A 14768-nucleotide genomic window follows, 5' to 3' on the forward strand; every position below is an offset into this window, starting at 1 on the left:
CCAAGCTCATTCCCTAGCAGCTCAATGGGCTTGGAAGCTAAGGGTTGGGGAGTGCTTGCCCAGGGCCTTCTTCTGACCTACAGCCAGTGACTAGGTGACCTCTTCCGTTTGGTTCCCGCAGCTGCTGCCTCTGCCAGCTTGTCAGATTAGCCCTGCGTGCCTCCTGCCTGGGGGGCCCAGCCCAGCCCACCCGTCATTAACTGCAAGATCCTCACCTCCAGATTAGCCAGGTAAACAGCCACGTTGTTCTTCGTCTCGGTCACACACAGCGACACCCAGTGCAACCTCTCTTCTAAGTAATCGAATTCCTTGTCTTCTGTCTGAGAGGAGAGTTTGTGAGAGCTGAGAATATCCCTGGGGGAGGCAGTGAGGCAGTGTAGACCCACACCCGCATCCCAAATCCTCACGGGGGACCACCTCGCCCAGCCCTGCCCCTCAGAGCCACTTCCTAAGGCCCCAAAGTGGAGTGGGACGGTTAGAGGCAGTGAGTGCGGCCTAATGGATTTGTACTCAGACCATGAACTCCGATACACGAGCGAGCGTATGAGTCCTGGTTCACTTGCTTCCTAGCTGTGGGACCTTGGGCAAGTGTTTTACCCTCTCTGAGCCTGTTCTGTCATCTGCAAATGGGGTAATCAAAACACCTACTTCACTGGGTGGATCAAACCATGCCTGGTTCAGAGGAGGTATTCGATCAGCCTGAGCTGCTGATAGTTATTCACAGCTGGTTCCTTGCCCAAACCCAGAGATCAGCTCTCCTGTCTGCATACAAAAAAATACTCAGAGAAAGAGTAGCACAGGAGGCAGAGGAGAAAGCCCTACCCTGGCTCTTCAGAATCACGTGAGGGGACCACCTTTGCCTCCTCCTGGCTATGCCGTGTTGGGCACTCCCTTCACCCGCTTAGCCTCAGCTTCCTCATCTCCGAAAGGGGTCTAAGCCTGCCCCACCCACTGCATAGTCCTGCTCCTTGGGATGGCTGGGATGCAACCCTTCCTCCGTCGCCCCCGCCCTGGGAGCTCACCCTGGGCACAAGCCCAGCTTCCTGCTTCAGCAGCTGGCTCAGCCGGGTGGTCTTCTTGGATAGGGTGTGCGTGTTGATCCGGGCCAGCCTCTCCCGGAGCGTCAGCTGCCCCACTTTGGTATACTTGGAGGCTGCACCAACAGAGGACAGAGAAGGCATGGGAACCAAAGCGGACCCAGGAAAGCAGGCATCCCTGACACACCTGGTCAGGCATCCCTGACGCACCCACCCAGAGCCCTCTTCTCAGACATCAGCGTCACGTCCATTAGGATGGCAGGCTGCCAAGGAAGAGCACAGGGCTCGGCGCCCCTCGCTCCAAGGTGTGAGCCCCGGCTCAGGAGCTGTGGGACTTTGGCAAGTCGCCACTTCTTGGGCCCATTTCTTCATTTGCACACGAGACCAGCCCCCTCGTGTGATTGCTGGGAGGGTCACATAAGATAGTGGGTCTGAAGGCACTTTCTAAAGAAGAGGGAGGTGATTTGCCTGGGGCCCCGTGGCCAGTGCTAGCCTGGCCAGGCTGGGGCGCACACATCCCCAGTCCTGGTGTAGCACCGGTCTGCCACCCAGCCCCGGGGCCTGAGTTTGACACCCAGCTCTGCCTCTTCCCAGCTCTGTCCGCTCTCATTTTACCTGGAGTGTAGATTGTAAGGCTCAGCCCAGATAATGAATGAAAGACGTGTCGCGGTCAGCCCTGGGAAACGTGAGCTGGCTAAACTAGCACCTCTGTACCATCTAGGTCGTGCGGTTGCGTTTTCTCCCTGCTTGGGACACTGCTTCCTTTTCCAAGTCTTTCCGTTCCAACGACCTGAGAGATAGAGTTCCCCACCCACTAGCTGCTCTTCCCAAGGTATATATACACGGCTCCTGGCCTCCCCCTATTCATGTCTCCTCCACAGTAGAGCAGCCTCCTGGTTCGGATGGGACTGATCTCACTTTAGTTCAAGGGGTGGGGGCTCACGGGCATAAGCCAGTTCATGTAATCCCAAACCCCTGGCCACAGTGATTGGTCTCAAGAATGAAACATAAACCAGGCCCAAGCCAATCAGCTCATGGCATTCTCCTAAGCGTGGTGATTGGTTCAGGGGGAGCACATGACCCAAGTGGATCCTATCAGCATGAAGCTCCAATTTAATTTTATGACTAAGGGGAGAAAGGCCCCGTCTTCTCCTAGAGGCTTTGCTGTGCAGATGTGAGTCTTGGAACTACTATCATGAGGGAGGCCAGCCTGAAGATGACGGTGACACACAGTAAAGACCGGAGATAAGAGAATTATGGGAAATGGAGCCAGCCCCCTGATTAAACCCTACCAAAAGCCCATATTATCTCTGGACTTGTGGTTACGTGAGCTGCTACATTCCCTTTATTAATGAAGACAGTCTGAGATGAGGTTTGGATCTAGAAGCATTCTCATTGATAACAGCCCCTAAATCTCCCCAGTCCTTACCCACTTCCTTGCGCCTCTTGTACTCATTGATGTTGGTGTTCACGTCTTGGAGGGCAGAGGCAGCCCTCTGAAGTACAGGGTAGGCACTGGCATCAGGATCTGTGTTCTCCAGGATTTTCTGCAGCAGCAATGGGTACTTGGTAATCCTCTGCAGAGGGATTACCAGTAAGAAACTGAGGCCTGAGGGCCCAGCTTGTGGCCTGGGGGAGAAGGCTGGCGTTAGGTAGGTAAAGCCCACCCTTTCGGGCACCAGGAGGACTGGGCTCTGGTCCCAGAGCTGCCGTTTAACTCGCCGTGGGCTCTCAGGTAAGTCACCCTCCTTCCATGGCCCTCGGTTTCCTCATCTGTAACGCGTGAGGTCTAGATGTTAGATAGGCAGTGCTACTTCTCTCTGTACCTCTTTCTGGGCCCTGAGTCCCCATCTGTACTAAATGCAACGGTTAGTTCTTTGTCCTCAGCTTCCTTGGCCTCTCAGCAGCAGACACAGCTCACTGCTCCCTGCTCTTAATTTTTTAAATGTTTATTAATTTTTGAAGGAGAGAGAGACAGAGCGTGAGCGGGGAGGGGCAGAGAGAGAGAGGGAGACACAGAATCAGAAATGGGCTCCAGGCTCCGAGCTGTCAGCACAGAGCCCAACGAGGGGCTCTAACTCACGAACCGTGAGATCATGACCTGAGCCGAAGTCGGTCGCTTAACCGACTGAGCCACCCAGGCGCCCCTGCTCCTTGCTCTTAAAACAGTTTCTTCTTGGGGCGCCTGGGTGGCGCAGTCGGTTAAGCGTCCGACTTCAGCCAGGTCACGATCTCGCGGTCCGTGAGTTCGAGCCCCGCGTCAGGCTCTGGGCTGATGGCTCGGAACCTGGAGCCTGTTTCCGATTCTGTGTCTCCCTCTCTCTCTGCCCCTCCCCCGTTCATGCTCTGTCTCTCTCTGTCCCAAAAATAAATAAAAAAATGTTGAAAAAAAAAAAAAATTTAAAAAAAAAAAAAAACAGTTTCTTCTTTTGGCCCCATAGATGCCCATTGTCCTGCTTCTCCTTCTCCATGGGCCATTTTCTTGGCCTGTGGCTTTAAGCACATCCCAAACCCAGATCTCCATTTCCAGCTTCTGTCCAGAGCTCCAGACTCACACAGTCAACTGCCTGCTTGACACGTCCACTTGGCAATGTCTCAAACACAACTCCGTATGCGGGACATCCATTTTATATTTCATTCATTAAAATGGTTCTGTTGCTTTAAAAATCAAAAGTTTTCTGTGTCTCCCTCTCTCTCTGCACCTCCCCCACCAGTACTCTGTCTCTCTCTCTCTCTCTCAAAAATAAATAAAACATTTAAAACAATTTTTAAATCAAAAGTTGTAGGGGCGCCTGGGGGGCTCATTCGGTTAGGCATCTGACTCTTGATTTCGGCTCAACTCATGATCTCACAGTTTGTGAATCTGAGCCCTCGTCGAGCTCCACGCTGACAGTGGGGAGCCTGCTTGGGACTCTCTCTCTTTCTGCCCCAACCCTGCTTGTGCACATGCACACACTCTCTCTCAAAATAAATAAATGAAAATTCAAAAAAAATAAAACTTGGGGAAAATGGGTGATGGGCATTGAGGAGGGCAGTTCTTGGGATGAGCACTGGGTGTTGTATGTAAGCTATGAATCACGGGAATCGATCTCTGAAGTCAAGAGCACACTGTATACACTGTATGTTAGCTAACTTAGCAATGAACTATATTTAAAAAAATCAAATCAAATCAATCAATCAAGAAATAAATACTTTTTTAAAATGAACTGCTAAAAAGACTCGCTTGCCCAAACTCTAGACCTCATCCTCAAGATTTCTTCCAAGGACAAATACAAATCTCAAAAACCTTCTTCACAAATACTAATAACAACAAAATCTCCGGATCTGTCTGTATATTTATGTACGTTGCATCTATTTTGAATATATGGCACTTTCTACCTCTAAGGTATTGCTAAAATTACTTGGTAAAACAATTCTCTTTAACCAGCTTAAAGAAAATTAAGTACTTACATAATCCTAGTATTCATAAAAATTCTCAAAAATGGGGGTGCCTGGCTGGCTCAGTTGGTAAGCAAGCAACTGTTGATCTTGGGGTTATGAGTTCCAGCTCCATGTTGGGTGTAGAGATTACTTAAGTAAAACTTCTTTAAAATTTCTCAAAAATAGAATAAAAACAACCAAAGGGAATTTCAGGTTTATGTGATCTGGGACAAGATTTGGTAATAAAGCTAGTTTATCAGTTTAGTTAAAACAGGCTTGTCTTGGGGCACCTGGGTGGCTCATTCAGTTAAGCATCTGACTTCAGCTCAGCTCATGATCTCACAGTTTGTGAGTTCAAGCCCCACGTCGGGCTCTGTGCATACACTTCAGAGCCTGGAGCCTGCTTTAGATTCTGTGTCTCCCTCTCTGTCTGCCCCTCCCTCCCTCTCTCAAAAATAAATAAACATTTTTTAAAAAGGCCTATCTCTACAGTCATCAACATTAAATATGAAATATTTATTCTACCCAGGTTTACTAAAATAAGCTCATGTTATTGCTGTTACAAAATTTGTCAATAAAAACTTGGTAAATAAAACTTAAAAAAATAAAAAATCAAAGTCAAAAGATTTAAAAAAAATCACAGGCACTTTATGTTTAGGACGCATTTAAAGTATTTAAGGGTAAAAAGTCATAATGTCTACATTTGTCTTTAAATAGTTTAGTATAAAGATAGATGAAACAAAATGTTAACACTGGTTAATTTTAGGAAGTGGCATACGTTTATTACATTCTTCCATTTTTCTACAGGTGTGAAAATTTTCACTAAAAAGCTAAAAAATAAAACAAAACACATGAACAACTGGCGTCAAGACCCCTTCCAGATGCACTATTTGATGAATGGATGACCATTTCTAGTCCCTTCCTTGATGATGTCTGGCATTTGCAGAAAGAATGCTCAAGTCAATGGCATCTGGGAAGAGGTTCCAACAGTCTTCCCTTGATCATGACCAGCAGCCTTTAGACCTGCCTTTCAAGAAGCTCGCGAGGATTTCAAGCCTCAGTGTCTACGCATGCCTCCTCCAAGAAGACTCACAGACGCTGCTCACAGCCATTCTCTGCCCCCCTCTCCATGGTACCTGTGCCTCTTGCTCTTCCTCCAAAGGAAATATTTCCAGACCAAATGTCCAGCAAAGATCAGTCATGAGGCTAAGAATAGGCAGAGCAGGTGGGTGCCCCTTCATTAGCTGCAGGGGGTTGGGGGGGGTGGGTAGGGGTAGAATTACCTGTCAGGACATGCCTACACTAACCATCTGCTCTCGCCACGGGTTTCCTAGCACTTGGCTGACCACGAGCAGGGGAGATGGAGAAAGTCACCAGATATTTGCAATACTCTATCCTCTGAGCTTACTTTCCATGGGAAAGGGCCAACTGCCTCCTGGGGACAGCTGTCACTCCACAAATAAGGGGATGGGGGGGTCTTCAAAGAAATGATCACAGCTCTTCTCCAGAATTATCAAGCAGTCATGACAGAATCACAGCAGACTTTTATGTTTATGGTTTTTCTAAGGTAATCTGGAGAAAATGTTTAAGTAGCCTTTCAGACAGGCAACAAAAACTGGAAGATAATCCAAAGGGAGGGAGGGAGGGAGGGAAGGAAGGAAGGAAGGAAGGAAGGAAGGAAGGAAGGAAGAAAAAGAAAATGGGTGTGGGAAGGGGAGACAGGCCCGCTTACATTCTCTTGGTGGTAGCAGCATTTGTAAGATCATTTTGAAGAACAGTTTGGCAATTTGTGAAATGTACAAATATTTGTTCCATCGATCCTACTCCAGATATCTGCCCACAGAAATGTCAACTAAAGCGAGCAAAGATAAAGGTGGGAGCTACCAACAACTCTATTTATCGCAGTAAAAAATTGGAAACAAGCCAGATATCCATCAGTAGGGGCTTGGTTAAATAAACCACAGTCTGAGCTGCCCTGGAAAGGAACTCTGTGGGGCCATTAACAAGAACATGCTAAAAGTATTCCTAGTGTTGTGAAAAGATATTCATGACCGTGGTTAAGTGAAAAAGTAAGTTCTAGAAAAGCAGGTAAGTCAGAGCCCCTTTAAATTTCTCCTTCCTTCATTACTTTTCTTTCCATCCATCCATCCATCCATCCATCCATCCATCCATCCAACACTTAGACTTCTGTGTGTAAAGTCTGTCTGCCTGTCTTTAAATGAACAGAAGAAAACCTGGATAGAAAAGGTTAACTACGAGGTGGAGAGATGGGGAAATGTGAGACCAACGGGGAATGGACTTTTACCTTTTACTTTATATATCTGTGTATTGTTTAAATATTCCTTTTTTTTTTTTTAGTTAGCATACATTGCTTTTATATTTATTTATTTGTTAAAGTTTATTTATTTACAGGGAGAAAGAGCATGAGTGCATGCACCTGTGCCCACAAGCAAGGGAGGGGCAGAGAGAGAGAGAGAGAGAGAGACAGAGACAGAGAGACAGAGAGAGAGAGAGAATGAGTAGGGGAGGGGCAGAGAGAGAGAGAGAGAGAAAATGAGTAGGGGAGGGGCAGAGAGAGAAGGGGACAGAAAATCTGAAGTGGGCTCCCTGCTGTCAGCAGAGAGCCCGGGGTTTGAACTCACAAACTGTGGGATCATGACCTGAGTCGAAGTTGGGCACTTCACTGACTGAGCCATCTGTCAGCTCAGGTCATGATTTCACAGTCATGGGATTGAGCCCTGCGTCAGGCTCTGCCCTGAGTGTGGAGCCTGCTTAAGATTCTCTCTTTCCCTCTGCCCCTTCCCAGCTCACGTGCTCTCTCTCTGTCTAAAATAAAAATAAAAATAAAAATAGACAAACAAATAAATAAAAATAAAACAAACCAAGATTGCCAATAAAGGAAAACAAAGAAGGTTTATCTGCCTTCTGCAAACTGCCTCCGCCATCATTCTGAGTGCTTCGTGCCTCTGCAAGGCAGCCTCCCCCGGCTGACAGCTGTACAGTCAGAGGCAGAACTTCCTGCATACTGCAAGGGCGAGCCTTTGATCCCCTTGGCCCTCAAGGTGGGAGCTGCATTAAGAGACAGGATAAACTGAACACCTCACCCACTCACCCACCCAAATAAAGGGCGGGAGACAGCATGCATTTTGGAATCACAAAGAATCTGATCAGATGGTCCATCCTATCCGGACGAGAAAGAACCACTTATGGTCGGTGTGGGGATTCTGGTTGGCTAAGCTCTGGAAAGAGTCTCATGATCATAAGCACAAGAAAGCCAAGAGCAGGTATAGCTCATTGGTAGAGCATTTGACTGCAGAAGCACAAGAAAGCCAGGATTATTGTTTCAAGAGAGAGGAGACAGCAATGCTGACAGGAAGAACGGCATCCCTGGTGCAATACTGGACCAGAGGCTCTCCCCGAGGGGCACTGTGGAAACCTTCGAGCACCAGACAGCTACAGGCACTTAGTGGGCAGGGACCAGGGAAGCGGGACATCTGCCAACAACAGTCCCACACTGTGCAGAATAGTGCTATGTCTCCTACGTCCCTCTGAACATTCAGAGACTGAATGAATGCCTCAAAATGTGCTGTGATTTCAAGAACTGAGATCTGAACTCCATCTAGTCACTTACCAGAACACTGGAAATTATTACGATGCTACCCTTCATAAACAAGACCCAGATCATCTGCAAGAACATCATTACTTCCTCACTTCCACTGCCCCCCCCCGCCCCCCGCCCAGATCTGATGTTATCCCTACATCACCTATGTCATTTCCTTCTTTTTCATATCATACACAGGGAAGTTAAATTTGCTATCGTTGCTACTTGTCATTCTAGGGGACGCACATTGTCTGCTCTCTCCTTTTCCCATACTTCTTTCTTATACAGAATGGCTTCTGACTTTCCTTTCCTTGAATCCAAACTTATTTTAAGTAGGTGCCAGCATCTGATTGCTTCATTAGATTTTCTAGGGTAGTGGTGCCCAAGTATTTGCACACTGAAATACATTTAACTTTATTAGACATTATTTTCCTTTTACTTCTCCTTTTTATTTTGAGCCATTATATTGATTTTTTTTAAGTTCTGTATATAGGTAGCATATATATGTAGATTTCAAGAATATATTTCAGGATATTAATGGGGGGGAGGGGCAAAGGGAGAGGGAGAATCTTAAGCAGGCTCCACGCTCAGTGTGGAACCCAACATGGGGCTCGATCCCACGACCCTGGGATCATGACCTGAGGTGACATCAAGAGTCGGATGCTCAACGGACTGAGCCACCCGGGCACCCCTCAGGATAATAATTTAATGTCTGTTATAAAAAAGGAGCATTGGAACCATTAGATCTGAGAGCCATGATGTGGTTTCAAGGGACAAGGATAGCCAAGACAAGGATGAGAGCTGGGGTTCATAGAGCGTCACTTGGGTACAATGAGTCCGTGTCCCCATGAGGTGTAGTTATTACTCCCCCATTAAGTAAGGAAACTAGGTTCTGATTCATGAAATGGCTTCACCAAGGTGAGTTAGGAGCAGAGCCAGGTCCGCTACTGGGCAGTGTGGCACTGGAGCCCATGAGAAAAGTCTGGACTGGCCTGGCTAGGAAAGACCAGAGTGTGGAAGGCACGACAAACAGCAGCCTCTGTACCAACCACGGCCCCCCAACAGTGCTTCTAACATGTCAGAGCTAGATGCCAGCATTTGGTGCCTGGGAGACGTTATATCAAAGTTTCTGACTTCTCTGGAAAAATCAAAGGATCTCATTCCTACATGGCATTTGAGGCTGACGGTTTGTAAAATAGGGCTGTAATCATTCTACTCTCTGTGTTTGCACCCTTTGTTGTGGTGGTGGTGGTTGTATCCACACCCTCTGAATATGACCTTGAAGCTCCTCTATTCTATTTTTCCACCCCTTGGGTCTGTCGCAGCATGCCAACGCCCAGCCAAGACCTCTAAAGGCCTTAGCCTGCCCTGCCCTCTCACCGTCCTTCTCCCTCCCTCCTGCTCTCTCCCTCTCTCTATCCTGTGACCACCATGTGAACGAGCCTGGGCCACCTGCCAGATGATGAGAGGCTGTACCGCCAGAGCTGAGTCAGCTCACGTGTCTCAGATGCACGACAGAGCCCCGCCAAGATCAGCAAAGCTGAGCTTCAGTCGATCACAGGCACGTGAAGGTGCTCGGCCAGGGCTGGCAGAACAGTTTACTGAGCCCGGCTACATTGCTAACAGGCAGCAACATGAGCCAAACAAATGTTTGTCTTAAGCCATTCCATTCTGGGATGGTCTGCTACATAGCAAAAACTACTTGATAGAGCAACAATCAGTGGAAGGTGGGCTGCAACCACTCTCTCCACAGGGTCTGTTGGCTCTGGTTGGCCTCAGTCTCCGCTGCTCCCTTTTGCCTCGCACCAGGCACCTTGCTTCCCTCATTTCTGTTATCTGCCTCTCTCCTACTGAAATGTATTTAGTGACCGTTGCAAAAGCCTAAATTTGTTAAGACCCGTGGAAGGATGGATCAAAGGAGGGAGTGAATGTAGGTTTTGAGGGGCAGGGAGGGGCTAGGACATGGGTACTTGAAAAGAAGGCTTCAGGGGGGTTGAGGGCATAAGGTAAGAGAGAGGAGGAGGGGAGGTAGCAGGAGGTTCCATATGAGATACCATCATCTTCAAAGACCTAAATTGAGGCGCCTGGGTGGCTCAGTCGGATAAGCGTCCGACTCCAGACTCTGGCTCAGATCATGATCTCATGGTCCGTGAGTTCGAGGGCTGCGTTGGGCTCTGCGCTGACCATGTGGAGACTGCTTGGGATTCTCTCTCTCCCTCTCTCTCTACCCATCCCTATTGCTTGCTCTCTATCTCTCAAAAAAAAAAAAAAAAAAGAGAGAGAGAGAGATCTAAATCTATATACTGTGTTTCTCTTGGGTGTAAAGGGAATATCTAAGCAAGATGAAATGGTAATAACCTTTGTTCCTCCTGCACTATTCTGATTTCCAGAAAATAACCTTCATCTCTCTCCATTTGGTGAGCTTGTCCTGGGGAAGACATAAGCCTTTGTAAAACCGAAAAGAAGCAGGACAATCCCAGGCAAGGAAATATACAAAGGGATGACCAACTTTAATCACAAGAAGCAAATGCAACATGAAACTACACTGAGACACCATTTGTCACCTGTCTCAGAGGCAAATATTCTAAAGTTTAATAACATAGTCTGGTGAGGCTATGAGGAAACAGACACCCCTACCTTGGTCACGGGAATGCAACTTGGTGTAGCCTCTACAGAAGGAAATTTTGCAATAGTATCAAAATTATCCATACATAATTTCTTTGACCTAGCAACCCATGTCTGGAATTTACCTCACAGAAATACCTGTACCTGAGTAAAATGACATATACTCATAAATAATTACTCAACACTACCTGTAACATCAAAAGAAAAGAAGTGAACCAATATCCGTTAATAAGAGACCAGTTAGGGGCGCCTGGGTGGCTCAGTCAGTTAAATGTCTGAATCTTTATTTCAGCTCAGGTCATGATCTCACAGTTTGTGAGATCAAGCCCAGTGTCGGGCTCTGTGCTGACAGAGCAAAGCCTGCCTGGGATTCATTCTCTCTCTTTCTCTCTCTCTCTCTGTCTTTCCCCCTCTCAGAGCTCTCTCACTCCATCTCTCTCTCTCACTCAACATAAATAAACATAAAAAAAAACAAAACAAAACAGAGACCAGTTAAATAAACTGGGAAACAGCCATGTGGTGAAGGATATGCCATTCACAGGATCACACGTGTATGTACTGAAATGGAAAGATATTGGGGCACCTGGGTGGCCCGCTTGGTTAAGCATCCGACTTTGGCTCAGGTCATGATCTCACAGTTCGTGAGTTCGAGCCCCGCGTCTGGCTCTGTGCTGACAGCTCAGAGCCTGGAGCCTGCTTCGGATTCTGTGTCTCCCTCTCACTCTCTGCTGCTCTCCCACTTGCACTCTGTCTCTGTCTTTCAAAAATAAATAAACATTAAAAAAAAATTAAACAAATAAATGGAAAGCTATCCAAGATACAGTGTAAGTGAAAAAAAATACAAACGTTCTTTAAAAAGGCAGTAAAATGATAGTATATATTTGTATTTGCTTGTGTTCGCACATAGGAACTTTGCAAAGATCCATAAGCAATTTCAAAGTGGCTACCTTAACGCTGGGGCTGGGAGTAGGACTTGGGTAGAGGAAGGGACAGGGTTGGGAAGAATTTTTGGCTGCCTAAATGTGGATGCTTTTAAGTTTCTGAACCATAACTGCTATCCATCCAAAATTTTAATTAAAAAAAAAAATACTTGTTCTCTACATATTTCCTTCTAGAGCTTCCACCCGCTGGGGCCAGCTCTGGGCAGTGAAGCCACCCAGGGCAGTTCTGATCCTGTTTCGTGGGACAGTCTTCAGCTATCTGGAGAGAGGCCCTCCCGGGTGATACAAACCAGCTTCATGCCACTGCCATCCTGTCCCACAGCCCGTAATTCCGACCGTCTCACTGCCCTTCCTACGGTAGACACGAGTGCTGTTCGCCACATGTTTCTGTTCTTCCACCTCTGGACACATGGCAGGGTAGAAGCCCTGGCCTCCTGGTGGTCGGATGAAGCCACGTGATTAGTTCTGGCCCACGGATCACGAGAGCTGATAGAGACCATTTCTGGTCGGGAGCATTTAATTACCAGCATTAGACCCTTCAGAGCTCTTTTCCCTTTGTCACAGTTACTGGCAATAATCCAGAGAGTGGCTCCCATCAAGCTTGGGCCCCAGTGTGAGGATGACACAAACAAGGGCCTCAAGTCAACCGCAGTGGCGCATAAGGAAGGCAGAAACCTTTGCTGTTTGAAGCCGCCAAGAGCGGGGGTGGGGGGTGGGGGGTGGGGGGGTGGGAGTGTTTGTCTCTGCAGCCTCGCCTGACTGAGACACTCCTGAAGCAGCGTGAGCGGCACCAAGGAGGGGTGAGACCTTAACGGCTCCTGACCTTGGAGTCAATGGCAGCGGAAGCGAGTGCTCACTGGTCATGCTACTTACACCACTGCCTCAATGATGCCCTGGATCTCTCGCTGCAGCTCTGGCTCCTTCCGGTAGGTCTCCACCAGCAGCAAGGCCTGGTCGTAGCTGGCGCAGTAGACCTTATAGACTCGCTCCAGCTCCTCTTGGAATTCCAGGAATAAGTTGCCTGGTGATGAAAGAGTGACAAGAAACCCTCAGAGGCATGTCTGTCCGCACCCTTGCTTGGGACACGGAGGTGTTGAGAGAGACAGCTAAGCCCTCGGCTCGGGAGTGAGGCTGCCAGGCCTAACCAGCTTTGTCACTTTGGGCACGTTCACGCTTCTTCCTGAGCTTCCGTTTTTTCATCTCACATTCAAAAGGCTGCTAGAAGGATTAAGTGACAGGGTGATACAGGGCTCAGGCTGGTGCACTGTGAGTCTTAATAAATGGTAGGTATAATTATGGCAACGATATTAATAATTCCCCTATCTGTACAGTGCTTTACAGTTCATAAAACACACTCGTGTTACAGCTTTACAATTGTATCTTGACAATTACTGTGTGTGGCAAGTACAACTTCAAACCCCCAGTTTACAAAGACACACTATAGCAAGCAGAGCATACACATGGACTCTGGAGTCAGAGAGAACGAGGGCCAGATCTCCGGTCAACCCTTCCCCAAGGGCATACCCTAGGGCAAGTACTTGACCTCCTGGACCCTCCATTTCTTCACCGATAGATTGGAATAAAAATAGCATTCACTTCCAATTGTCTTTTTATGAGGATTAAATCAAATAACACATGTAAAAACACCTGACACAAACTTTACTCACCAAATATTTACCGACTGCTTATTTATGGACTATATGCCAGGCACTCTTCTAAGCTCTGTGAACAAAACAAAGCCCCTGCCTCATGGAGCTTATATTCTAGTGGGGAAGAGAGACAGTAAATAAATATATTATATTCGTCACATTGAATATATGACGTTATACTGATTCTTGTTACCAAGAATCAAAACAAAACATTAGAAAGTAGTAGGAGAGCTATTTAAGGAAGGCCTCCATGAAGATGTGCATGCTTATCAGAGACCAGAAGCACATGGCCCTGGGAGTGTGTGGTGGGAACAGCAATCCAGGTTTAGGGGGAAAAAATCCAAAGGGCTTCAGGCAGGAGAGCACTTGGCATAAGGGCAAGAGCAAGAGGGGGAAGAATAGCCAGAGCAGAGTGAACGAGAGCAGAAAGCAGAGAAAATAAACAGAAAACACAAGTCAGATCCCAGAGGGCCTCAAAGTAAGTAGGTAAGGTGGGATAAGGGGTTTGGATTTTATTCTAATTCTAATGGTGGTAAGAAGCAACCAGAGGGGTCTGAACAGGGGTGATCTGCTTTCTGTTTTAAATAGATTACTATAGTGCTCAATTTCAGCAGGACATATACCAAAGTTGGAATAATATGGAGAAGGTTAATGCACCAGAATAAAAGGCAAGTCTGTGAAGCATTCCAAATTTTTAAATCAGAAATTTATGAGGTTGGTTACTGCAGCAGGTGGATGGAATGGGGTGGAAAGAATGAGGGAACAGGATAGGATAGTAGGGATGAGAGGGAACATGGACTGGATGGACTGGAATTGTAGGTATCGGTACGAACTCATGGTCTTAAATATATAAAGATAGATAGATAGATAGAAAGAAAGAAAAGATAGAGATAGAAAGAAATGTAGATAAGTGCATATGCACACATTAGTATACACACTTATATTTCCCAGCTCTATCAGTTGAGAGGGTAATGACACCCCAGGGGCAATGAGCATACCTAGAGCCTAGAACTTGGTGTCTAAATACCATTCCGCCAAAATGGGAACCAGGGCTCCTAGGAGAAATGGCTGATTCCAAGGATGGGACAGGGAAGTACAAGATGAACCTGGAACGTCTTATGGTGTCCGAAAGTAAGGGTGTACTCAAAAATTGTTGGAGGCATACAGAAAGGACACAGGAGCCAATGTGAAGGAGCTCTCAATGGCCAGCACTGGTATAATCTGAGCAAGAAAATCATGATGGTGCTGGATTCTGACTCGTGGAATAAAGTAAATGTCCCAGAGCCCATACTGATATAAATAACTGAATAAATGAGTGGGCAAGAAAGGACAGTTTGTACTTATAGAAAAATTGCCATTAATAAATGTAGAAGGAATAAGGGAAATAGAAAATTACCACAAGAACACCAGTAGTAATTACTGCAGGGCAGAACCACTGATGGATGCTAAAATTAATGCTTACTTAAAATTAAGTTTGAAATGAAATAGAACATTT

At 46.9% G+C, this 14768-nt stretch overlaps 1 protein-coding gene across 3 annotated transcripts in view; it reads right to left on the reverse strand.

Moving 5' to 3' along the window:
* Positions 1-14768, reverse strand: part of ARHGEF37 (Rho guanine nucleotide exchange factor 37) — a 54511-nt gene that overhangs the window by 14603 nt on the left and 25140 nt on the right. For all 3 annotated transcript variants that reach the window (XM_042949490.1, XM_042949473.1, XM_042949481.1), the window contains exons 4-7: positions 12498-12645; positions 2467-2666; positions 1023-1153; positions 216-320 (exon numbers count right to left, since the gene is read on the reverse strand). In XM_042949490.1, the coding sequence (XP_042805424.1) occupies positions 216-320; positions 1023-1153; positions 2467-2666; positions 12498-12645 (584 nt within the window). The remainder of the gene's footprint in view (positions 1-215; positions 321-1022; positions 1154-2466; positions 2667-12497; positions 12646-14768) is intronic.

This window comes from Panthera leo, chromosome A1 (assembly GCF_018350215.1).
Source record: "Panthera leo isolate Ple1 chromosome A1, P.leo_Ple1_pat1.1, whole genome shotgun sequence".
In the NCBI taxonomy this organism is placed as follows: Eukaryota; Metazoa; Chordata; class Mammalia; order Carnivora; family Felidae; genus Panthera; species Panthera leo.